Source organism: Trichoderma reesei (assembly GCF_000167675.1).
Source record: "Trichoderma reesei QM6a unplaced genomic scaffold TRIREscaffold_4, whole genome shotgun sequence".
Taxonomy (NCBI): Eukaryota; Fungi; Ascomycota; class Sordariomycetes; order Hypocreales; family Hypocreaceae; genus Trichoderma; species Trichoderma reesei.
This window is the reverse complement of record NW_006711151.1, coordinates 1,446,190-1,471,192: the sequence shown is the minus strand read 5'-3', so window position 1 is coordinate 1,471,192 and position 25,003 is coordinate 1,446,190. Positions and strand designations below refer to the sequence as shown.

The window sequence follows — 25,003 nt, the reverse complement described above, 5'->3', positions numbered from 1 at the left end:
TCAAGTGGCACTGGCTCAACAACCCCGGCATCAAGCCCATCTCCCCCGTCGGCCGCACCGTCACCATCCAAGTGCCCCCCGACACCGACATCTGGCGCCCGGCCCTGTCCAAGCACAACTTCACCGCGCCCTACCTCTACACCGTCGTCCCGGCCGCCCGCTTCCAGAGCGTCCAGGTCACCGTCACGGCGCCCTGGAAGACGCTCTACGACCAGGGCGGCCTCGTCGTGGCCTTTCCCACCAACGGGCACCACCACAACAACGCCAACCTCACGCGCTTCATCAAGGCCGGCATCGAGTTCAACGACGGGGCCCCCGCGCTGGGCGTCGTCGCGACGGACATCCTGTCCGACTGGAGCCTGAGCCCCATCACGGAGCAGCAGCAAGCCGGGGACAAGAACGCAAAGGCGACGATCCTGGTGGAGCGGGACGGCACCGATGCCTGGGTGTATGTGCTCGAGGATGGCGGCAGGACGAGGCGCGCGCTGAGGCAGGTCACTTGGGCCTTCAACGAGGACGATGCGCAGGGCCTGGCGAGGGACGTTGAGGTTGGCATCTATGGGGCGAAGCCGACGGAGGAGGCGGGCGAGGGACACGCGAGGGATGGCATTGCCGTGACGTTTTCGGGGTTTGCGCTCAAGACTGTCTGAATTGGACTAGTAATGATGCTCAGAGAACCTGTTTGGTAGTTTTTCTTGATTCAGTCGTATTTGCTTAAAGAGACTTTGGGTGCTTCTCGCGTGGAGATGACAAAAATCCGTTGAGTGATCATTAGCATCATGCTTGTGTGTGAGAGAGAGAGAGTGTGTGTGTTTTGACGGGGTTAATATCGCCGTATAAGTGAACAGGTCCGGAGAAAAGCACAGCCACGCCGCAATGCCAAAACGCGAGAGAATGGAGTCCCAAAAGAGCTCTCACACACGCTGATCAAATGTCAGGTACTCTTCAACGCACAAACATCTCCGGATGGCGAAGAGCGAGACCGTTTCCATGTCCCTTTCTCCCCAGCTCTCGCGTCTCCGAGCGCCATCAGGAGATAGACTAACCCCGTCATCGTCGAATACCGCAAACACAAAAGGAGCGTAATAAAACAACAACAAAAAAAAAAAAAAAGTTTAGCGCCCGACAATCGAAGACGGGAGAAGAAACTGCCTTTGCTTCGCTCTTTAGATTGGATTTCTCCCGAGCCGGAGATCGGGGCGCTAATGACACTGTAAGGCTGCAGAGATCGGGTTTGCGGTGTCGGAATAAGTGAGTCGAAGCCGCGTCGTTATATCCGATTGCCCAAAGGGGAAATCTGCTGTCGTCGTTTACATCATTGTCGCAGATTGCTGAACAAGCAGCTGGGGGGGAAATGGTGATGGATCGCAGTAGTATATAGAGAGCTGGGGATGCTCAGGAGAAACGAGTTGTGCTTGAGATAACTTGGGTAGACATCAATCAGAGCTTCCAAGGACATTTCATCTTGCACCTGACAGCTACGCTTGTGCTTGAACAATACCAGTCTTATACAACAACAACAACAACAACACAGAACAACATGCCTACGGTTATTGGCCGAGAAGTTGGTCCCATTGGCTACGGCCTCATGGGTGAGTCTGATCAAGGTCGGAGACGAACCACGACAGCTCTTGACTGACATGCTTCATTCAGGCTTCACTTGGCGACCAGAGCCTACTCCTCTGGACCAGGCCATTGCCGCTCTCAAGACGGCAGTCGAAAGCGGCATGACCCTCTGGAACGGCGGCGAGTTCTACGGCACGCCCGAATGGAACTCCATGACGCTGCTCAGGCACTACTTCACCAAGTACCCAGAGGACGCCGACAAGGTCACGCTCATCATCAAGGGCGGAGCGGACCTCAAGACGCACAAGCTCGACGGGTCTCCAGAGGGCATTCGACGCTCGCTCGACAACATCATCAACCAGCTTGGGGGCACCAAGAAGCTGGATCTCTTCAGCTGCACGAGAAGAGATCACAACACCCCCCTGGAGGTGACCTTTGGAGTCATCCAAAAGGAGTACATCGACACGGGCAAGCTTGGCGCCATCGCACTCTCAGAGGTCAATGCCCAGACCATCCACGAAGCGGCTAAGCTTGCCAAGATCGGCACCGTCGAGGTCGAGCTGAGCATGTTCAGTCCGGATATCCTGACCAACGGCGTTGCCGCGGCATGTGCCGAACACGACATCCCCATCACCGCATACTCTCCCATTGGACGAGGAGTGAGTTAACAAAATCTCCGCTGAAGAACACAACACATCTGGGCCGCGTCCACAGCATGCTGACTTTTTTTGTTTGTGAACCCGCAGATGCTCAGCGGTAGATTCAAGGACGTCTCAGAAGTCCAGTCCTTTGGCTTCATCGCCACGTTCCCGCGCTTTCAAAAGGCCGCCTTTGAACACAACCTGCAGCTGGTCAACCACGTCGAGGCTCTCGCCAAGGAAAAGGGCTGCACCCCGGCCCAGCTCGCCATCGCCTGGGTGCACAGCCAGGGCAAGCGACCCGGCCGACCGACCATCATCCCCATCCCCGGCGCGACTACCGCAGAGCGCGTCAAGGAGAACTCGCAGCTGATCGAGCTGACGGAGGACGAGGTGAAGAAGATTGACACCGTTGTCGAGTCGTTTGAGGTGGCTGGCGCGCGATACCCTCCCAGCGTGCCCACCAACACCTAGAACGCGCAGTTGTGTCTTTTTACACTATACATCTGATATTGTACGTTAGAAGAGCAAACACGAAGTTTCAGCCAGCAAGCAGACAGAGGTTTGAATGAAAGAATCAGGGGTGAAATTGTCCACATGCGGTCAAATCGGCTTGAAACCAAAATGACCTTGAGCATTGCAGAATTCATCGAAATGAATGCATCATGTTGTGCTTATGAGCAAAGGAGAAACGAATTCTTGATCAAACTTACCCTAACTAAACATGGCGTTTTTCATTCAACTTAGCGAGCCATGTTGAACGGCACATTTTGTGTCACCTTTGCTACATGTAAGGTAGGTAGGTAGTGAAAGAGAGTTCAAGACAGAGGGCAAAAATGTTCGCCTGGGGTTGAAATATCTCGCCTATGGAAGCTCTCACGTGACACTGAGAAAGCGGGTAGCTGACAACCTCACTCTCCTTATTACCTACCTAGGTATCTCAACCCCTGTCAGGTTGAACAGGGTAGAATAGCTGGGGACTCATACCTGATGGCCATAAGCTAGATGAAATATGCAACATCTCAAAGCATCACACGTTGATCAATATCTCGTTGCTCTCATAAGTCTTCTGCCTCACACTGGTCTAGGGGTATTATACATAGAAGCTCACCTTCATCAGTCATTGCACATATAAGGATACCAAGAAAAGGGAACATTAAAAGGTGCCATGCATGCCAGTAAACAAGAAAGGGAAAGGAAAAGAAAAAACAAGGAAAGAAAGAAAGAAAGAAATGCTAAACCATCATCGCCCCGTTCATGCCCACGGCCTCCACCCTGTTGACAAGCTTCTTCACATTGGCCCATTCCTCATTCTTCAGCCCTTCCTTGCCGCCCAAGCCACTCGCCACTTCAAAGACGGTAAGGGAGCCGTCAATGCCTCCAGTCGCAACGCGTTTGCCGTCGTTGGGCTCCCAAGCCAGCTTGTTCAAGCTCTTGGAGAGCATCGTCCGGCCTTCTTGCCGGCTGCTCGGCGATATCCTCGAGACCGGCTCCTCCGTGTCAATGGCAATGTCCCAGAATTCCAGCCATCCAGCTCCATCCACAAGGGCGAACACGCTCGGCTTCACCGGCGACCACCTGGCATCGTAGACAACGTCCTCGCGGACAAAGTCTATCAGCGGCGAGATGGCACCATCTCCAGCACCAATCGTCGACGTGGCCGCGGGAGCACGAATCTTCCAGAGCTTGACGCTCCAGTCCAGCGACGACGAGATGGCCAAGTCGCCGAGATCCACGGGGCCCCTGGCGGGGTGGAAGTCGACTGACATGACGGGGGCCGCATGCCCCTTGTAGCTGATCTTCTTGTCGACACCAGCCTTGGCGCCGGCGCGGTCATAGCGGTGGCAGGGGAATATCGTACCCTCTTCGCTTCCGACGAGGAAGAATGTGGGATCCGTCTGAGGGAATGATAGACATGTAGGGCTGACGTCCTCGACCGCCACCTTTGCCTGGCTGGGATTCTTCAGCTCGAGCAGCTCTTGCGGCTGCGCAAACACGTCCATGCTCCAGCCGCAGACAACGCCATCCGTGGAACATGAAATGATATTGTTGGCGTTTTGCGTACCCACAATGTCCACGCAGTAGATTGGGTGCGCGTGGCCGTAGCCCGTCAACGGTGTCTTTTGTACCGGCGCAGACTTGGCTCGAGTATCCCACAGCAAGACCTGGCCGCTGTACGAGCCGCCAACGATGAGATTCGGGTGGTAGGGCGAGAACTTTGCCGTAAGAATATCGGACTGGGCGGTGAAGACATACTCCGGCCGGTTATGCATGTGAATGTTCCAGACCTGGACGAGGCCATCCGGTTCGTGGGGTGCTGTCGGATTCTTGGTGTAAGACGCGAGCACGAGCTCGTTGAACTTGGGCGAAAAATCAATCCCACTGATCATTCGCTTTTTAGACCAACGATCATCAAAGAACTGTGTCACCTCCTTGACTCGATGCACCCCCTTACCCCCCGTATTACCGCTTTCTTCGTCTTTGTCCTCCAAATCCTGGCCATGCAGGGCGTAGTCGGTAAGGATATCATACGTCTCCTGGTCCAGCGCCCTCTCAATCACCTTTGTCGACTGCTCCAGGAAATCGACAAATTCGTCCGAGTGGGTGACGGCCTCGAGTTCCTCGGCAGTAAGTTCTCTGATCGGATAATTGTGTGTGGAAAAGGGCTGGGCCGCCGCCGCACCCTCGGCCATACGCTCTTTGGTCGCCCGCAGCTCTTCTTCCACCTCCTGTCGGATCTTCTGGCGCAGCTCCTCCTCTCGGTCACGCTCCTTTCTGCTCAGCCGTTTGTTCGGCGTTGATGTCACGAAATCGTCTGCATCTGACGCGATAGACTGAGCCCTTGTTCTGGTTGGGGTGGCCCATTCATCCGTCGTTTGTACACCTTTGCTGTAAGAAAAGACCTCCTTGACAGGGCTCGGCGGGCACTCGTACACGGTCGTCAGAGGCACCGTGGTAAGATTCAGCGCCACAGGGGTAGGGCCCGGCGTCGCTTGTCCGCCTTGTCCGGTCAGGGACGCAGTCCATTCCGACGTCACATTGCTAATCTCTCCGCCGCTGAGCACACTATTCGGCCTGCTTCCACGGGGCGCTGGCGATCCAGGGGGTCCGGTCCCGATCGAGCTGGGCCTGCTACTACCGACCAAGCTGTCAATCAGGGTTTCGATCTCGCGGCGACTATCTCCTCGGGGTGTCGGTGATACCAGCTGTGGCAGGCAGGCAAGCCGTCAGCGGACGCGAAAGCCAACATTGGGCGAACAGACTGGTTGGAAAGGGGGAACAAAAGGACAAACCTCGCTGGGCGAGCTCATGCCAGTGCGGTTGTACGGCGTCTGGTTGGAAGCCCGAAGCTCCCTCTGGCGCTTAAGCTCTGCGAGCTTCGCCTTTTTGGCAAGAATCTCTTCTCGACGTTGCTGCATCGTGATTGTTTCACCCAAGTCCCATCGCGGGACTCGCCAGGACAGGAGGTGAGGCCAAGGTGCGACGGATCAAGGAGGGAGGTCAAGCCACGGCGCCACGGAAGGGTTTCGCAGCAAGACAGCGATTCAGTCAGAGGGGCGGGGTTCGATTCAGGCGCGAGGCAGTCTGGAGCGGAATAGAAGGAAGAGAAACGGTTGAGCCAAAGAATAGCCAGGGGAAAGGGACTGCAGTCTGGTCGGGTCACTCCTTTTCCATCGTCTGTAAGAATATCTGGCTAAGAAATGGAAGCCTGCCCTGCCGCTTCACCGTAGGCCCTGGCCTCTTTTTGTCTGTAGGTTAGTAGGTAGGTATCGGCAGCTAAGGTAGAGGCGATTGCCAGAGCTTATCTATAGCGTTGGTCTGGTGATAAAGCTTGCTTCTATTGCTATCTGCTGTCCCTTATAGGACTCTATATATAGATATATTATATAACATATACTACATCTCCTAGCTATTAAAAAAAAAATAACATCCTTATTATATTAACTATCTTCCTATTTAATTATATCTTATATTTTTATATATATTTTACTATATAGGTTTAAAGGTTATAAAGCGTCTTTAATAGCAAATTGCATTTCTTATCTGCTTTAATAGCTATTTCCTATAGCTTATTACTTATTATCTTCTATATATTAAGCTATAACTTAAGCTTAATATTTCTTTATATTATATTTATAATCTGCGCTTTAAGTATTATAATCTAGTCTTTTATCTTTATAATAGTAGTTAACTTTCTAGCTAATATATCTTATTCCTTATTATTATTATTACTATTAGGTAGCTTAACCTAATTGCCTAGCAGGGTTATAGTAAAGAACCTCCTATTAAATATAAGTGTAGTTATTTTCTTAAGCCTAAGTAGCATGTGTTTATTAAGTATTATGGCTTTTATTAGTATATTCTTTATTAGTATTTAAGGCATTAAGCTTAATAGGATCTGCAGTTTTTTATTCTTTAGCAGAGTGTAGCCTTAAGTGATTTTTTCTTTATACAGTTATAGTAGCATCTAGTCTATATTAAACTTAATAATATATTTTGCATTTAGTAGGATTATAGCTAATAAGCTAAACTAATGCATAGCTAGGAATCTCTTAGTAACTTTTTTAAAGTATGCTTATTATATTACTGCCTATAGTCTAAATATAATGTATAATATCTAGACTAATATCTAGTTTAGTATAGCTGTGGCATTCTTATAAACCCTATTACTGCTAATAGTGCAAGTGCTTAGGTTAATTATAATATTTTATACTAGTGTAATATAGTAAAACTATTTATGCTATTATGCAGTTTATATAAGGTAGTCTTATTTAAGGGCCTTAGTTATTATAAGTTTAACTGCTATTATTACTAAATTAAGGTCCCTATTTATAATAAAGATAGAGTCTAGATTAAGGATGCTATTATTTATATTATTAGTCTTAAGGGGCTTAAGGGTATTAGCTTTAAAACTAGGGGACTTAGTTATATTAACTTTAGCACTAGGGGACTTAGGGGTGTTAATATTAACGCTAGGGGACTTAGGGGTGTTAATATTAATGCTAGGGGACTTAGGGGTGTTAATATTAATGCTAGGGGACTTAGGGGTATTAATATTAATATCTTTATCCTTTTCTTTATAAGATATATAGAAGCTAGTAAAGGTTATTTTTAAATTATTATTACTATGCATTTATTTATATTCTTAGGTATTAGACTTATTATATTATTTATTAGCCTGTTTATTATTTTAAGTGCTATATTTATTACCTTATTAGCTTATAGTTAAGGGGTCCTGCTTTATTTTTACTAATTTCTATTATTAGTGTTTATATAAAGAGTTAGCTATTAAGGCCTTCTTAGCGCTAGTTATTAAGGGTTTGTCTTTATATTTATTTAATAAATATATAAAGGGTTTAAAAAAGGTTAATATTTTATAAAATATAGTGACCTATGTCTTATTATTATTACTAAACACTTTATAATATTAAGCTTTAATCTTTATAAGGCTTTCTTTTATAATTAGTAGTAGGTGGTTTTTTTACTTTTTATTATTAAATTATAAAGAGCTTAGTAATAATCTTTTTTATTTCTTTTTTATATAGTGTAGTATAGTCTTAAAGGCCTTTAGGCTCTCTTAGTATTTTAGTATTATATAGGCAGAGAGTTATATAAAAGTAGGTAGTTTATATTTTAAATGTTTTTTAGTTAAGTTATAGTAAGTAGTATTATTTTATAATTATTTTATAATTTTCTTATAGTTTTTTTATAATTTTCTTACTTTTTTTTTTTTTTTTTTTTTTTTTTTTTTTTTTTTTTTTTTTTTTATTTAAATATTATTACTAGTATTAATAACTAGTAGTAATAAGTATTTTTATTTATACTAATTATAAAGTAGTTTTACTATATTATTACTTAATTTTATAGCTATTAGCTATTAACTATTTATAGCTAGCAGCCTAATAATATGTATAAGGTATTATATTTTACTATTAATTTAACATTCTTTAATAATGCTATTAAATATAGTATCTGTTATGTAAATAGGTATTAAAGGAGTCTATATAGCATTATCTGCTTTTTTAAATAAGGTGTTAGCAGATGCTGGCTTAAGATAGTTAATAAAGATAATAGGGTGTATATACTATTAGAATAAGATATTAAGTTAATATGCTAATTATCTAATGCATTTAATAACTTTAAAAAGGCTAGTAAACTATAGGCTATATTTAGGTAATATTATAGCAGGTATTTTATATTCTTTATTAAGGTGCAGATATACCTTATTATTAACTTAAAAGAACTTAGTTATATATTATTAGTTATAATAATCCTTTATTATAACTGCTGCTATAAATATTATATTATGCACTAATAGTTTTATTTTTAGCAGGTTAAGAAGTTCTACAGGCTTATTACTAATAATAGTTAATATATTATTTAGTATAAATCCCTTAATAATTTTATTTAGTAATAGTTTAATAATAGCGGATTTTATATTATTAATACTAAATTAAATATATAGTACTATTTATTCTTAGTTAGCTAGGTTATATAGGCCTATAATAAAAACATATATAGCTAATGCTACCTACTATATTATATATTTTAATTAACTATTAGTTTAAGGGTAGTAGGCTATGCTATATAAAAGTATTATCCTAAAGGCTTTTTATAAGGCTGTTTAAATTACTAATAGAAATTTAAGATCTTAGTTTAATATAATAATTTATAGTATTCCCTAATTTATATTTAAAAGCTAAACTACTAGGCTGTCTGTAATCTTAAGTATAGTATTAGTCTTTTTTATAGGTTTAAGGATAACTTCCTTATTAAATTTATTTACTATTACTAGTAAAGCATTATTTTTATTTTTTAATAGCAGTAAGGTAAGTAGGAAGTTAATTATAATTATATAGTAGGGGGATAGTAGTAGAAGTATTAGCTAAAGGTTTTTATAAGCTTAATAATATTATTTTTAATATACCTTATAAATACTGCATTTTTATAAGTATTTTTAGAGTTTTTATAGACCTTTATAAATGCAAAATATCTTAATAATATTACTAAGTTTATTATACCTGCTATAGTTACCTATATATATAATATTAAAGATATTATATTTATAGTCTTATAGAATGCATAATTTAAATAGTATACTAAGGGTTTCTTTTTAAAAAAGACTGTCTTTTTAATAAAATAGTAAAGAGGCTCTGTTATTTTTTAAAAGCTAGTTATTATCCTAAATTACTTTTATAATATGTTTTTATATTAGGTTTATTATATATTCTTATTTAAGTTTTATTTTAAATTTTATTAATATGCTAATAAGGTATATTATAGCTTTTAGCATAGGTTATAATTAGCTGTTTAAGAATGCTATATCTGCTAGTGGCCTAATATTAGGCATTGCTAAGAAGCCCATATAGTATATTTATTTAGTCTTTAGGTTATATATATAGCAGATTATTAAGTTTAGCCTCCTTATTGCCTATTAATAGTTTTTTAATAGTTTTTAATTAGCTTAGCGTGTTAAGGATATAGTGTTCTTTTCTTAATTTATATAAGAGGCAGATATTAAATTAACTAGCGAATTTAAGTGCATAAATAAGCTTTTTATTTACTAATACTTAACTTACTATATTAAAAATATTAATATATTATTATATATTAAGAAGTAAGTAATAGTTAGTAAAGCTAATAATAAGTAGTTAAGCTATTATATTTATCTAGTGTTTTATTTTCTTAAGTATTTATATATATCCTACTATTTTAGATTTTATAAACTAGTATTATCTCTTCTTAGTGTTAAGCACTTTTAATAAAAAATATATAGGCTAGACTGTATTTATAAAAAGGTATTTTACTATCTTTTTATTTATTATTATTTTTAGTATAGCGTCTTCCTTAATATAGTATACTATAATACTAATGCCTTTTTATAATATATTAAAGTTAATAAAAAGCTATTAGTCTGCTAAAAAGAAGATAAGGGCTATATATATAGTAAGGGCTGCTTTAATAGTATTAAAGAAGTTAATCTTAGCAGCTATTAAAGTAATTAAGTTAATTCTCTTAGCCTAGGCTTATCTTACTGCCTTTAATTATTTTCTTATTTTTAGGGGTTATTTTATATTTATATATTTAAATTCTAGCGCTAAGTTAGCTATTTTTAGTAGCGCTGTCTTCTTTACTTAAAGTGGCTTAATAATTATTATATATTTTAGTATATTATATTAAAGCAATTTAGTAAATTTAAGAAAATATTCTAATGCCTTAAGGTTTTTAAGGAATGCTAGGTTATATATAGCTGCTAATTTTTCTGCACTAGTTATTATGCTAAAGCTATTAACTAGTTTACCTAATATAATATTCACTAGGTATTTAATATAGGATTTTATTAGTCTTATAATAATATTATTATCTTATAGCTTAAAGAAAACCTTTTCTAAATCTTACAGATATATTTAAAAGTCCTTAAAGGTAATTATAATATTATTATAATAGGCGCATCCTGCTATTTTATACAGGATGTTATTAATGCAGCATTAAATATATGCGTTTAATCCTTTATATCTTATTATAGGAATATTAAAAGTGTATTGCCTAATATATATTATAATAGTAAATGCCTATTTTAAGTTAAGGTATAAGCATTATTAATAATAAAAAGATATAGTATTAATTACTATAATATATCTAGTGTTAGCTATTTTTACTATTATATCTTCCTATTATATAATAAGGTATATATTAAAAAGTGTTATATTATTAAGTAGTTAGAGGTTAATAACTATTTATCCTTTATATTTCTTATCTATTCCTTACTAAATAATAAAGACTAGGAATATAAATAGCACCTATTTTATTATATAATGCATTTTATTAGTATTATAGAGTTTTTTAATTTATTTTTTAATTATGCTGTAGTTATTTAGGCCTGTAAGATATACTTTATATTTTCTTAGCATAAACTAATGCTAGTCTAGTTATAGGTATATATATATAAACTCTTTTAGTAAGTAATTAATAAATCCTATATTTTTAAATAGCGCAGCATGTTAATTAACTAGTTCCTTAAAGGCATTTACTTAGTTTAAGTTTATATTATAAACCTAAATACTGTTTTTATATATCTTAATATAAAGCTTAAGGAGGTTATTAGTAAAGAGGAAGTGTTACTTAGGCCTAGTAGTTTCCTTTATAGTAAAATCTATATATTTTAAAGTAATATATTTAACTTAATAACTTTAAGCATTAGGGTTAATACTATATAAGTATCCTAAAAGCTGTTTTATATAAAGCGTCTGTGGTTTATTTAATAAGTTCTTAACCTATATATAGTGTATATTAGCATTAATAATGCCTGCATATAATTTAAAGACTAAAGTTATTCTTAAGTTAAAGATATAGTTTATCTTAGGCTATGCTTTATATTTAATAGTAACTTTTTATATAGTGTTTATAAGGATTACTATAATTTCTATAGCTTAGACCTTATGCTTTTTAGGCCTTTAATTTATCCACACTAATATAAATATTTAAAGGTTTTAATAGGTTTTAATAATAGTATAGCCTATACTTAGGCTAATATTAAACTTCTTAAGTTATAGGATATTAATACTAATTAGTATATTAGCTTAAAGCCTGTTAATAATAGTAACTTTTTAAATAAAGGTGCTTATTATATTACTATTAGATATCTTGCTTTAGAAATAGAATAGTAGTAAAACATACTTATTAAATATATATAAGTTATTTTAAATTCCCCTAACTATAACTAGTCTGCTTTTTATTTATATTTTTATATAAAGGTAGTGTTTTACTAACTAGATGCAGTTAACTAGTAAGATTAAGCAGCCTATATTAGCATATACTGTCTATTATACTGTTAAATAGTCTAGGTTAGGTGTAATTTATAGCTTAAGGTATATTTATATTTAAAATGTAAAGCCTATGCCTAGTTCTATATTATTAGTATTAAAGATAATTTATAGTATTTTATTTAGTATAATTCTAGTAGGCATAATATTAGCTATACTATTTCTCTTATTATTATTATTATAAGTAAAAAAGGAGTAATAAGTATTCTTTTATATTAAGGGGGTAGCTATTTAGGTTTATTAAGGGTAAGTTAAGGTTTTATTCTAGCTATATTTATTTCTAGCTATTTAGTAGTCCTCCTTAAAATAAGTAAAAAGGGTGTTATTTAAAGGGAAGGTGTTTTTATATATTCTATAGGTTTTTAAGGTCTCTGTTACTAGTATAATAAAGTAGGCGTTTTATATAAGCGCTATATTTAATATTTATTTATTATTATGCTATCTGCTTTTAAAGTTAGGTTATTTAGGCTATATTAGTATGCTATAGTAGGCATTACTATATTAGTTTTTATTATAGTTATACCCCTGCCTAGTAGTATCTTTAAAGTAACTAGTGCCTAGTTTCTTAAAGTATTTATCTTAGTATTAGTTATATATCTTATCTAGGTATTTATTATATTATTTAAAAAATATATAACTAGTATATAGGCAGTATAGCCTAAAACCTTTAAAATTTCTATAGGCTAGGTAGTTAACTAGGGTCTATAGTATTTAATAAAATAGGTTTAGTCCCTAGTTTATAAGTTATTAAGGCTAGCCTTATTACTAGATATTTTATAGCAGCTATCCTAGTATTATTTATTAGTTATTTCCCTATTTGCTATTTATATTATATCCTCCTTATTAAAATATTTATAGTTACTATTATTATTAATTATTTTATAAAGGTAGGTTATTTACTTATTAATTATAATTATTATAATATCCTTTTTATTACTAGTTACTTTATCTGCAGCCTTTATACTATTTGCAGAAACTATTATAAGGTGTATTTAACTGTTTTTTAAGGTCTATCCTTTAAAAGCATTTATTTATTATAGTGCATATAGTGTTCTTTTTATTTTACAGCTAGGTAAGAAAACTGTTTATAGTAGTATTATTAAATAGAGGGGGGAGTATAGCTTAAATAAAGGTATTAAATGCTTAGTAAATTATAGTAAGCTATTCTTAATTACTAAAGTTAGCTAACTTTATATCTTATAGTAAGTTATAAATAAATATATATATATCTCTTTTATAAAAGGCATTAAGCAGGGTATACTTTATATTCTTAACCTAGTCTAGTGCATTAGCTATAGGTTCCTTAAATCTATTAATAAGTTTTTAATAGATTGCATTAACTATTACTATTTATAAAAGGGCTTTATTTATATTAGATAGGTATTATATATATTAAATAAGTGCACTGCTATAAAGGCATGCAGTCTATATTTTGCAGACTGTTGCTTTACCTTATATAAACGCAAGGTGTTTAAGCCTGTTAGTAAAGGAGTATATATATATATAGACTGTGTCTTTACTAAAGATAATTCTAATGCTAGTTAAGTTAGTTGCATTTAGGTTAAAGTACCTAATGTCTTGCAGGCAGAGAGGCTAAGAGGTTATTATAGGCAGTGTTACTAATTATTAGTATTAAAGGCTCTGCATTATATAGGCTTAAAGTATAGCAATATTTACTATTATTATAGGTGCATTTAGGTTAATTTTTAGTAGGTTTTAGTTATTAAGGTTCTATTCCCCTTAGCCTAGTTTATTAGCTATATTATTATTATTAGTACTATTTATAGACTTAGGTCTATATAGCTAGTTACTAAGGATGCATATTAAAGTGTTAAAGATAAAGGGGAAGCTGCTTTATAAAGAGGATAGTTAAGGGAGGGTAAAGTCTAGTGTTAAGGGGATAGTTAGGTTTTATATATTATTTAGGATTAGCATTATGCTAATTATAACTGCCTTTTTATTTTATTAGGGAACTTCTGTAAATATTAGGGTATTATTTAGGGCAGGAGTGTTTTATAAGCTAGCGTTTTTAGCAGGAGGGTTAGCTATATTAGCGTTTTTAGTAAGAGGGTTAGCTATATTAAATATATTTAGCAGGCGTATAAGTGTATTAATAATATATGCATTAAAAAGATAAAGGATTAGTAATATAAGGTTATTATTTATAGTGTTTATTTTTATACTAAACGCATGTTTAGTATCTTTTATATATTTTAGTAAGATAAAGTTAGGCATTAATTAGGAGATGCAGGTATGCTATTAGTATATAAAGGTGTTAAAGCTGTAAGTGTTTTCTAGCTATATAAAGGGGTAGTTATAAATATTTATTATATTAAGGTAGAATTAGTAATAAAATTTATTAAGTATAAGCCTGTTAGCCTAGGAGAGAATAGCATTATTTAAATAGCTAGTAGTAATAAAGTTTTATAGTTAATTTATTAAGATTTAGAGCCTGTTTAAGGCAGCGGAGGCTATGGCATTATTATATTACTGTTAGCTGTTGCTTATTATATAAGATTAATTTTTAAATAATTATTATCCTGGTGCCTGTTATGCATATGCTAACGCTAGTGATTAAAAATTTATTTTATAGCCGTTTAATTAGATATCTAATTGCTACTAGTTATAGCGTTAGTCTAGTAATAAAGCTTGCTTCTATTACTATCTGCTGTCCCCTGTAGGACTCTATATATGGATGTGTCACGTGACACATGCTATATTATCGGCCACCTCGCCCACCAACAACCCAACTACCTACTAGGTACTAACGCACAGCTGGACCCAGGCGCTGGAAGCACGTGACTGCAGCGGCCTGGCTACCTTAGTTGCTTAGGCCTAACCTAAGCCAGTTGAGTGCTGGAGCCACTGCAAAGGCTCTGGAGCCGGGCCAAGCAGCGGCCGTCCGGGCCTGGAAAAACTGAGGTGCGACTTTTCCCGAGGACATTTTCAAATCTTCATCCCAGTCCCAGTCCCAGTCCCAGTCCCAGCCGACGCAACAATTCCCTCGACCTCTTTCGCCAGGGTTCCTCGACGGCCATTGTCGACCCCCCCAGATCCGCTCGCTCTCCCCGATTTCTGCCTGCAGCAGCCGCGCGACGTGCGATTTTCACAATGTCGTCAACGGGAGTCAACGTACGTTGCTGCATTTGCAGTCTTAACCCTCGCAGTGCCCAACCGCAGCCGTCCCGCATCGGCCCCGGCCCTGCGACGCCCGCGTGCAATTGGCCCTTCCTTGGCGACGCAAGGCTGATAGAAGTGTGAATTCCAGGTCCTCCGGTGGTCCGCCCTCGCCTTTGGCGTCTTCTACGGCTTCTCCCACCAGCGCACAATCACTGCGACACAGCGAGCTCAGCACGCGCAGCACGAGTACGAGCAGAAGCAGAAGCTGATAGAGCAGGCCAAGGCCGAGTACGCGAAGAAGAAGGCCCCGGCCGCAGCATCAGACAACGATGGTACGCATATATTCGAGAAGGGGGTGGCATGGCACCAGTCTCTTGTCTCCTCTGACTCCCGCGGGGTTGTTGCGGCAGGCCCACGGGGATGGAGGGGGTGGAGATAGGGGATGCGCATGTTTGGATGTCGACCAGCAAAGCTAACTCTGGAACAGCCGCCCTGGATGTCAACAGCCCGGAGTTTGACCTCGAGAAATACCTACTAAAGATCTCCAAGGAGAACCCTTGACCGAACCAAAGCGAGGGCTGATGGAGGAGGGTTGAGCAAAGCAGAGATGCATGCTGAAAGAGCGAGTGAGGGTGGCATTGGGGCGAACAAAATCTGGTCGTCTTGGAGACGCAAAAAAAGCCGTGAGAGGCGTAATGAGACACCACAGACTGCAAAGGCAGTGTATATCTGAAACTACACATGGCGCCGCTGCATAGAGGTTTTCTGGGGTCTTTTATTTTTTTCTTTTTGTTTTTGGTGAGCTGTACCATGTAAAAATATGCGCAATTAGACGTTTCAAAATCAAAAACAAAAGCAACACAACAATCGAGAGACTGTTATGAAGCAATTGTGAACCTATCAAGTGACGATTGCTTGGTGGATATGAGAGAAGTCTTGCGACGCCGAAGATGGCAGATGGTATCATCGAGGCGAGGTAGCCGAACTGAGAGAGATATCAACGAGGTGGCACGATATTTGGTAGGTACTTTCGCACCAATTAACGGATGTTGTCACTTTTTCTTTCTCTTGAGCAACCTACTATACCTAATCGAGCTGCATCAAGGCACAAGATGATCAAGTCCTCTCTTCTCTTTACAAATCCAGCTACGTCGTGACACTGCAGTCGAGGCAGCTTCAAACAGCTTCAACTCTCACTCAAGCCGTTTCCACTTTTTCAATTGGCGCATGAAGCTCCAAGACATCGTGTGCGATTGATAAGTACTACCTTACTGCTAGTTGTACCTTAGGTACTTGATAACGTCCAGTTGAGACAGGTGCAGGTACTACCGCCCCGGGAAAACACCGGCCTCCGGCGCTTGCCCCACAGCCTTCTTGACATACTGTAGCGCCTTAAGCTCCAAGCTGTCCTCACCAGAAGCAACTGCAGCGCGGCGTCTGAGGGTCAGTTCGCAGAATCTCCATCCAACCTCCCCAGGAGATTCACCGTCGACACCAGTAGCCACCATGGCGGCAAAATCCCCCCAAGGGCCCGCCGTAGGCTACACCACCGAAAGCACGCGGACGCTGCTCCGGGTCGTCATCCTGTGCTTCATTGCCGCCGCAGCCATCTCCAGCCGTCTCTTCTCCGTTATACGTAAGCTGTTTGCTCCAAGCCAGGCTGCCAGACTGCCTGGCGATGCGATGCTGCGATGTCAGCCCATTGCAGCCGCCCAATCGCAGCCGGCATCGTCCCCAGACTCTAGACAAGCCTGCTAACAGCCTCTTCTTGCAGGATTTGAAAGCATTATCCACGAATGTTGGTGACATACACCCACCATACATGTCCCATGGTTCGGTCCAAGACGCCCCAGACTAACAAACAACAACCATCTAGTCGATCCCTGGTTCAACTTCCGCGCAACAAAGTACCTTGTCGCAAATGGCTTCCACAAGTTCTGGGACTGGTTCGACGACCGAACATGGCATCCCCTCGGCCGAGTCACCGGAGGCACCCTGTATCCGGGCCTCATGGTCACCAGCGGCGCCATCTACCACGCCCTGCGAACGCTGACGGTCCCCGTCGACATCCGCAACATCTGCGTCCTGCTTGCGCCGGCCTGCTCAGGCCTGACCGCGTTTGCCACATACCTTCTGACCAACGAAATGACGACGTCGCCATCTGCGGGTCTCCTGGCTGCCGTCTTCATGGGCATTGCGCCGGGCTACATCTCGCGATCCGTCGCCGGCAGCTACGATAACGAGGCCATTGCCATCTTCCTCCTCGTCTTCACCTTTTACCTGTGGATCAAGGCCCTCAAGCTGGGTTCCATGCTGTGGGGCGCCCTCTGCGCCCTCTTCTACGGATACATGGTGGCATCGTGGGGTGGATATGCCTTCATTACCTGTCTGCTGCCCGTCCATGCTCTGGTCCTGATCTGCATGGGTCGCTACAGCACTCGTCTCTATGTCAGCTACACCACCTGGTACGCTCTGGGAACATTGGCCAGCATGCAGATTCCCTTTGTCGGCTTCTTGCCCATCAAGACCAGCGAGCACATGCCCGCTCTCGGTATGATACATCCCATTATCTGTGACGCGGACGTCAACACTTGTATGACTAACATTTGATTCCCCCCCAAAGGCATCTTTGGCTTCATCCAGCTCATTGGCTTCATCCAATACGTGCGATCTGCCATTTCTGGGCGCCAGTTCCAGACGTTCCTTGTCACGATCCTCGTGGCGACCTTTGGATTGGGTCTGCTTGGTCTCGTCGCCCTCACTTCTCTGGGCTACATTGCTCCCTGGAGCGGGCGCTTCTACTCGCTGTGGGACACCGGCTATGCTAAGATCCACATTCCCATCATCGCCTCCGTCTCCGAGCATCAGCCCACCGCCTGGCCGTCCTTCTTCTTCGACTTGAACTTCCTCATCTGGCTCTTCCCCGCCGGTGTCTATCTGTGCTTCCAGGATCTCAAGGACGAGCATGTCTTCGTCGTTGTGTATGCCCTCTTCGGAAGCTACTTCGCCGGCGTCATGGTGCGCCTGATGCTCACGCTCACGCCCGTCGTCTGTGTCGCCGCCGCCATGGCAGCCTCTCAGATTCTCGACACCTACCTCTCCTGGAGGACGCCTGCTCCCGCCGCGGAGGAGCAGGAGGCGCCAAAGAAGGCAAAGGGCGGTCTCCGCGGAAGCGACAAGCCCACTGTCGGCATCTACAGCAACCTCACCAAGGTGATGGTGTCCGGCTCGATGCTCGTCTACCTCCTGATGTTTGTCTCTCACTGCACCTGGGTCACTTCAAACGCCTACTCCTCGCCCTCAGTGGTCCTTGCCAGCCGTATGCCGGATGGAAGTCAGCACATCATTGACGATTATCGAGAGGCTTACCAGTGGCTGCGCCAAAACACCAAGGAGGACGCCAAGATCATGTCCTGGTGGGACTACGGCTACCAGATCGGTGGAATGGCCGACCGCCCTACGCTGGTCGACAACAACACCTGGAACAACACCCACATTGCTACCGTTGGCAAGGCAATGAGCTCACGAGAAGAGGTCAGCTACCCCATCATGAGGCAGCACGAAGTGGACTATATCCTCGTTGTATTCGGCGGTCTCTTGGGCTACTCTGGCGACGATATCAACAAGTTCTTGTGGATGGTCCGCATCGCTGAAGGTATTTGGCCCGAGGAGGTCAAGGAGCGAGACTTCTTTACTGCTCAGGGAGAGTACCGTGTCGATGAAGGTGCTACTGAGACCATGAAGAACAGCTTGATGTAAGTGGACATTCTTATCACAGAAGCGGTGGGACTTGATGGCTAACAAAGGCTTTTCAGGTACAAAATGTCGTACTACAACTATGCCTCTCTATTCCCTGCTGGACAGGCCGCTGATAGAGTTCGTGGCGTCCGAATTCCAGACCAAGGGCCCGTTCTCAACACGATTGAGGAGGCGTTCACCAGCGAGAACTGGATCATTCGCATCTACAAGGTCAAGGACCTCGACAACATTGGTCGTGACCATGCCAATGCCGCAGCCTTTGAGCGCGGCCAGAAGAAGAAGAAGCCCACCAAGAAGAGGGGCGCCCGTGTGCTTCGCGTGGATTGAAGAGACGCAATGTGTGATTCAGGGAGAGGAATCTGAGGAGGCTTACAGAGGTCAAAACAAAACGAGAACTTTGGGCTCGGGTGCTCCCGTATTATCTAGGCAACAGCTAGTCTAGAGTGTATATCAATGATCAATGTCTGAAGAGATAAAGGCCGAGGTGCCATTTCGTCTTTTTGTGACATTTGATGTGCAAGACAAAAGCTGATATTGTAGTCCCGTTCCACGTATCTAAACCTCGGGGATCCCCCCTCCCTACTCACATATGGCTTACCCCTATTTTGCTGTATCACGTCTCGAGGCATATTTGATCAAGCAGACGAGGACCGTCAGATTGTCGCTAGTCTTTTCCATCCAATCCTTGGCTGCGCAATCTTTCGAGATTTGATACTGTCAACTTTCACCAGTTAAAAAGCCGGGGCTGGTGGTGACAGTCGTGACAGCTGCGAGGGCACAAGCGGAAGGGGCTCGCCAGCTGGCACACAAAGTCGCTCCCACAGCACAGCAAATTCCTGCCAGTCACGCGTTTCATCCCAAGTGACTCGCACTTCACTTTCATCTCACTTTTTTTTCCTCTTCTCACTTTCTCTTTTCTCTCACTTTTCCACCCACCTTCCCTCTTCCTCTCCTCACTCCTCTTCTCTCCCCCCCAGCTTCCCTTTCTCACATCCGTCAACCTCCACCACCACCTCTTCTCCCATTCATTCAATTGTTTCGCTATTCTCTCCTTTTTGTCCTCTGGATAACAATACCCTATTGATTCCCCCCCTCTCAGATCAACAATCCCCCCTATTGCAATCCCACCTCGTTCCACTCTTCGCCTGTTCAGAATCCCGGCACAATGGGTGGAGGCAGCAAGAAGAATCGACGCAAGAACCCTGCGGACGACAATGGAGTCGATCTCCTCACTCTTGCCTTCAATATACCCACGCGCCGTGACTTTGAACGTGTAGAGAGAGAGGTGGCCCAGCATGAGATCCACAGGCAGGGCGTCCGAGTCCAGTACGACGCCTCCGAGGACGAGGCTTCTCTCCTTTCTCAACCAAACATCGCCAGACCAGACACTCCCGACGCCGACGAGACGCCAAAGGCTCGCAACTTCTTCAAGCCTCGCCAGCAACAGCAGCAGTCCAAGGAACAAACAGCCACCGCTGAAACTTCGTCTCCCAACGAGCATCCGAAGCCCTCCAACCAAGAGCCACCGACCATGCGACGAGCGTCGAAGCGGGAGTCCAAGAGCTCCAAGGCTCGCGAGAGGGCTTCCTCAAGCCCAGCCTCGTTCAGGGCTCCTGCTCCCGCCTTCGCCATCCCGGCTTCGGCCACGTTCCCTCGCGCAGTCCCCGGTTTCACCCAGCAAGGAGCTAATGTTGCTGCTCCAGACGCTTACAGCATGCCACCTCTTCCCGGCATTGGCGGAGGAGCGCAGCCGCAGCAGTACTATCAGCCTGTGTTTGCTTATCCCGCGGTTTCCATGTACCCTCCTCCGGCCCCCTTCTACTCGCCTGTATACAGTGATGCTGTTGCTGGTGGCCATCAACATGTACCCCGTCCCACGACCCCGAAGCCCTCTGCCACTACTCACGCTTCCCCCCAACCGCCCAGCTTGACTTCTCAGCAAGTCCAGGATATCCAGAACCAGATCGACCAAGTTTCCATGAAGCTTTCTCAACATCCAGAGGACAGTGCCTTGAAGAGCACCTTGTCGACTCTGCAGACCGAACTCAACACCAAATTGAATTCGCTACTAGGCATAGAGACTGGAAAGCAGTCAAAGGCTTCGGACGTCTCTGTGCCTCACGATGTGAAGCCCAAGGCCTCTCAGCCGCCACACGCTGCTGCTACAAAGCAAGACAAGAGTCACAAAAGAGGAGTTCGCCATCACTTGTGTACTGGCTGCGGCACTGTTCGCTCTCTCGACTATCACAACAAGCACCCCATCATCCCAGGCGGCAACCCTTCCATGAATTATTGCGAAGACTGCTTTGAAGGAAAAGTCGAAAATGGAGACCTGAAGCATCACTTCTGCTATGGCTGCGGAACTGCTAGGTCGAAGGAGTTTCATCACAACCATCCAATCTCGGAGGGCGATCGCCCTTTTCCAAACTACTGCTCGGCTTGCGTTGAGGAAGTTCGATCTGCCGAGACCATTGCTGACGTCTCCATGGTCAACTTCGTGAGTACTCTGATTGTGTTGCCCTGCGGAGACATGCTTCAGCGTGAGACTAACACAGATTGAACTGCAGAATCCTGGAAACCGTTCCACCAAGAACGGTGCATCGTATGATGGCGCCACGCGCAATCATTCTCTGAGAAACAAGTCCACCAGTCCCTTTGGACCTGTTCAGGAGACGAGCGACGAGGAGCATCAGCCAGACGTCCTGTTGTTTTCGGCACACAGCGACGCGAGCGAACGAGTCCACTCTCGAGACCACAAGAAGATCCCACACCCGCTGAAGCTGTCAACGAGCAGTCCCCAGCTGAGCCCCTCGAACTCTTCGCCCGACTCTCCGTACTACCCAGTTCGCAATGCCGGAACAACCAACAGGCGCGCGCAGAGGAGCCCGCTGACGGGCCCCGGCAGCCCATACTGCAGCTCCCCCGATACTCCAACCACGCCCAAGTATCAGCCCCCTTATGTCGAGGATGTGGTGTCGCCCACCCAGGAAACGAAGCCGCCCTTTGAAGATGAGCAGATCAACCCGACTACCGCTGGCAGAGGGCAGCCTCAGGATGAGCGCCTTCACCACTCTACAAAGGCTGCCAAACCTGGTAGTCCCCAGGAGGCATCTGACGGTTCCACAGAGGGACATACTTCCACCAATAGCTCGGCGCAGTCCATCGGAAGCAAGTCTGTCAAGTTCAGGTCGAAAGTTGACGTTCGTCTCTCCGACTCCCGTACATCGAGCAATGCCTCGTCGCATGCACAGATTGTCGAAGAAGACATCAAACCAGACGAAGACACTATACCCAGCCGTGTGGGCATATACGGAACCTCGCCAGTCAAGTCATCGGACGGCTTTTATCCAAAGTGTCACGGCGTAGCATCTCCTCCTGTCGTAGGAGACGGATCGAGTGAAGAAGCCATCCCGGAGAGAAGCTACAGGGGAGCCTTTTCCAAGGACAGCCCCACGGGTTCGTGGATGCCTCCTACGTCCAATGCCGGAGATCAATCATACTATAACCCCTATGCATATTACAATACTGCGTCACCCAGCACAGAAAGCTTCACGGGATATCGACCTGGCGCCCGCTCAACCTTCAACTACGGCTCTGGCGGCATTGGAATGGGGGCTACAGGAGTGCCACCACCGCTCCATACCACTCGCGGCAGCTCGGGAGATACGGGTAGCAAGGAGGAGCCGGAGTCTCACAAGTCTCCAAAGCCCGCATATACCCAAACGTATCCAGGCTCACAAAGCAATGGCTGGAGTTATTCGTCGCCATACGGGGGAGGGCAAACCAGCGGATACGAATCCGCATACAGGAAGCCATCGCCTTGGAGCACATTCTCCCCTTCGTATGACCCTGAATGCCATACTATGCGAGATGAGTATAGTCAGAGCTACTACAGCGACTACTCGCAGCCCAGTTCCAATCCGTATTACCAACCTCGCAAACGAAGCTTTCCGGACCTAGGCAGCTATTGTTCCTTTGGTACTCAGCCTCACCGCACCCCGGGCCAGTGGACACAGGAGTATAAAAGCGCAAAGCCAAAGGCAACCAGGCCGACGCCGTTCTGGATCCCCGAGCCCATCATTGAGGAGCCAGATTCCCCCGAGACTTCGCCAGCCAAGAAGGCCAACCTGATTGGTGAGTTGATTGGGCCATGATCAGTCCTATCTCGTCCTCTTGCTAACAGTTTTCAGAGTTTAACAGCATCGAGATCTCTCCCAAGTCTACCACCAACACCGCCGAGAGCTCGTCTCCTGAACCTGTGCAGGATGACGTGGATCACGTTGCGGGATCTGAAACGGACGGTGACTCTGATGAGGAGAACGATCTCAGCAACAGCAGCCTTGACACGCCATCTCTTGATTAAGTCGGTGAGATATCGACCCAGATGGGGATTGATAGCCATCCGGGTTTGCTATGCAACTGCCATGTATCTGTGTCTTTTTTTCTTCTTCTTTTTTTCTTCTTTTCTTTTTCCCTTTGTTGTTTTCTTTTCTTCACTAACCCCTTTGCCTGTTGTGGGATCAACTACTGTGTTAATTTGTATGGAACCTTTCAACGTGGATTCGGCACAATGTCTCTGACAGACCAGGGCTGCCTTTGGGTTGCCATCCTCATTGTTCATTTCTTTCTATTTCGCCCTTTGCACCGGTCTCGTTTGGTATTTCCCTTGGTCTCTATTTCCTTGCATCTCTTGTTTTATTTGGTACGTTACGCCGCTCTATTTCTTTTATATTCCGACTCGTCTTGGTGGATTCTGGCCTTTCTATCTTGATACCTTGACCTGGTTGGAGGGTCAGGCATGGGAGAAGAAAGAGCTCCTCAGCGCTATACCATTGCTCTCGCCCTGCGAGCATGTTTTGGTATGCCGATACTGGTCCACGTTGTTAACGACGGATGCGTTTGGGGGAGGGATGTGGCCAGGAACGAATTTGACTATTGTCTGTCTTGGCAGGGTTCGCTCTGGGCTTGTTGAGCAAGGTGGTCTTTTATTCACAAAGGATGATGGTCGACACATCAAGGACAGGGTCAAGGAGAGAGCAGAGAGATTGATTTGTTTGTTTCGTTTTGTGATTGAGATTGCGTCAAACTACCTAGCTGAATGGTCTAATAAACTTGGGATTTTGCAACGCCTATGTGGTATTATATGCCATGTTATGCATCGATAACGCTCATGACAGTCAAATGTGTCGCCAGATATGTCCTTTCATCCCTCGCAGATCCCGGGCCATGCTCCCCTTTCCTTTAGCCTTTCCATCCTCCATCCATCCATCCATCCATCCATCCATACATTGTCCAACTCGGGCATCCCTTTTTCGTTCATCTAATGTGAAAATTCAAAGTGCAAGGAAATAGATGACAAGGCAAAAGGACACACACAAAATACATTCAATTCGCATGACAAAACGCGCGTTTCTTCCCCAAAGGCGAGATACAGGCAATAAAAGACAATAAGAGAACAAATAGATCTGTCAAAGAAAATAAGAGAAAAGAAAAGAAAAATAAAAAGAAAATAGAAAGACATGCTGCTCGCTCGCGCGTTTGCTTACATGGTCTTTTAATTTTGCAAAAGTACATCAGAGATAAAAAGAGGCAGATAAATAGCAAAAAAATAAAGTCAAGGGGAAAAGAAGAAAAGAAAAGCAGGAAAAAGTGAAAGAGGGGGGGGGGGGGGGGGGGGGGGGGGGGGGGGTNAAAACCCAAAAGAAAAGGCCCCCCCCTTCCCCCCCCCCTTTTGAAAAAAAAAGCGGGGAATAATCCCCTGCCGTGGGTCAAAAAAAAAAAAAACCCCTTTTTTCGAAAAAGAAAAAAAAAACCCCCCCCCCGCGCCAAGAGATTTTTGGGGGGGACCCCCCCCCCTCCCCAAAAAACGGGCCCCCTTGTGCCCCCAAAAAAAAGGCCCTAGAGGACCCCCTTTTGGCTGGTCAAGGGGGCCTCTTTGATAGGCAGTTTCCTGGGCCCCCCAAGGGGGGGGCGCCGTGGGGCGCGGGCCTCTCTCCTTTTTTAGAGGGGGGGGCGCTTGGAAAAACCCCCTCTCCCCCCGGGCGACTCAGGCTAGAATCTTGGTCCGGGGGATACCCCTCCATTGAGGGGGCGTCG

General features: G+C 43.6%; 6 protein-coding genes across 6 annotated transcripts; 5 read left to right on the top strand and 1 right to left on the bottom strand.

The window, feature by feature from the left end:
• Positions 1 to 65: 65 nt before the first annotated feature.
• On the top strand, positions 66 to 518 carry TRIREDRAFT_33263 (uncharacterized protein; the record flags this gene model as incomplete). The annotated part of the gene is made up of 1 exon (XM_006963028.1): positions 66 to 518. A coding segment is annotated over one exon (453 nt), but the record flags the coding sequence as incomplete, so codon positions are not given.
• Positions 519 to 1,540: 1,022 nt separating this feature from the next.
• TRIREDRAFT_57528 (uncharacterized protein) lies at positions 1,541 to 2,678 on the top strand (the record flags this gene model as incomplete). Its single annotated transcript, XM_006963423.1, has 3 exons — positions 1,541 to 1,592; positions 1,654 to 2,225; positions 2,313 to 2,678. 3 exons carry the CDS (start codon positions 1,541 to 1,543, stop codon positions 2,676 to 2,678), a joined length of 990 nt encoding a protein of 329 aa, XP_006963485.1.
• Positions 2,679 to 3,439: 761 nt separating this feature from the next.
• Positions 3,440 to 5,623, bottom strand: TRIREDRAFT_2987 (uncharacterized protein; the record flags this gene model as incomplete). The annotated part of the gene is made up of 2 exons (XM_006962996.1): positions 3,440 to 5,410; positions 5,498 to 5,623. The coding sequence occupies 2 exons, from the start codon at positions 5,621 to 5,623 to the stop codon at positions 3,440 to 3,442; spliced, it is 2,097 nt and encodes a 698-aa protein (XP_006963058.1).
• A 9,434-nt stretch (positions 5,624 to 15,057) lies between these two features.
• Positions 15,058 to 15,924, top strand: TRIREDRAFT_72941 (uncharacterized protein). Its single transcript, XM_006963422.1, has 3 exons — positions 15,058 to 15,160; positions 15,297 to 15,480; positions 15,636 to 15,924. The coding sequence occupies exons 1-3, from the start codon at positions 15,140 to 15,142 to the stop codon at positions 15,707 to 15,709; spliced, it is 279 nt and encodes a 92-aa protein (XP_006963484.1). The 5' UTR covers positions 15,058 to 15,139; the 3' UTR covers positions 15,710 to 15,924.
• Positions 15,925 to 16,582: 658 nt separating this feature from the next.
• On the top strand, positions 16,583 to 19,322 carry TRIREDRAFT_120807 (glycosyltransferase family 66). Its single transcript, XM_006963421.1, has 5 exons — positions 16,583 to 16,784; positions 16,923 to 16,946; positions 17,025 to 17,699; positions 17,772 to 18,903; positions 18,964 to 19,322. Exons 1-5 carry the CDS (start codon positions 16,655 to 16,657, stop codon positions 19,232 to 19,234), a joined length of 2,232 nt encoding a protein of 743 aa, XP_006963483.1. The 5' UTR covers positions 16,583 to 16,654; the 3' UTR covers positions 19,235 to 19,322.
• Positions 19,323 to 20,072: 750 nt separating this feature from the next.
• On the top strand, positions 20,073 to 23,270 carry TRIREDRAFT_105092 (uncharacterized protein; the record flags this gene model as incomplete). The annotated part of the gene is made up of 3 exons (XM_006963420.1): positions 20,073 to 21,404; positions 21,475 to 23,041; positions 23,098 to 23,270. 3 exons carry the CDS (start codon positions 20,073 to 20,075, stop codon positions 23,268 to 23,270), a joined length of 3,072 nt encoding a protein of 1,023 aa, XP_006963482.1.
• Between the last annotated feature and the right edge of the window lie 1,733 nt (positions 23,271 to 25,003).

Coding starts and splice junctions, on each gene's coding strand:
- TRIREDRAFT_120807 (XM_006963421.1), top strand. CDS start 16,655: ATGGCGGCAAAATCCCCCCAAGGGCCCGCCGTAGGCTACACCACCGAA. Junction 16,785..16,922: donor CCGTCTCTTCTCCGTTATAC/GTAAGCTGTTTG, acceptor CTCTTCTTGCAG/GATTTGAAAGCATTATCCAC. Junction 17,700..17,771: donor CGAGCACATGCCCGCTCTCG/GTATGATACATC, acceptor TCCCCCCCAAAG/GCATCTTTGGCTTCATCCAG.
- TRIREDRAFT_72941 (XM_006963422.1), top strand. CDS start 15,140: ATGTCGTCAACGGGAGTCAAC. Junction 15,161..15,296: donor TGTCGTCAACGGGAGTCAAC/GTACGTTGCTGC, acceptor TGTGAATTCCAG/GTCCTCCGGTGGTCCGCCCT. Junction 15,481..15,635: donor CGCAGCATCAGACAACGATG/GTACGCATATAT, acceptor ACTCTGGAACAG/CCGCCCTGGATGTCAACAGC.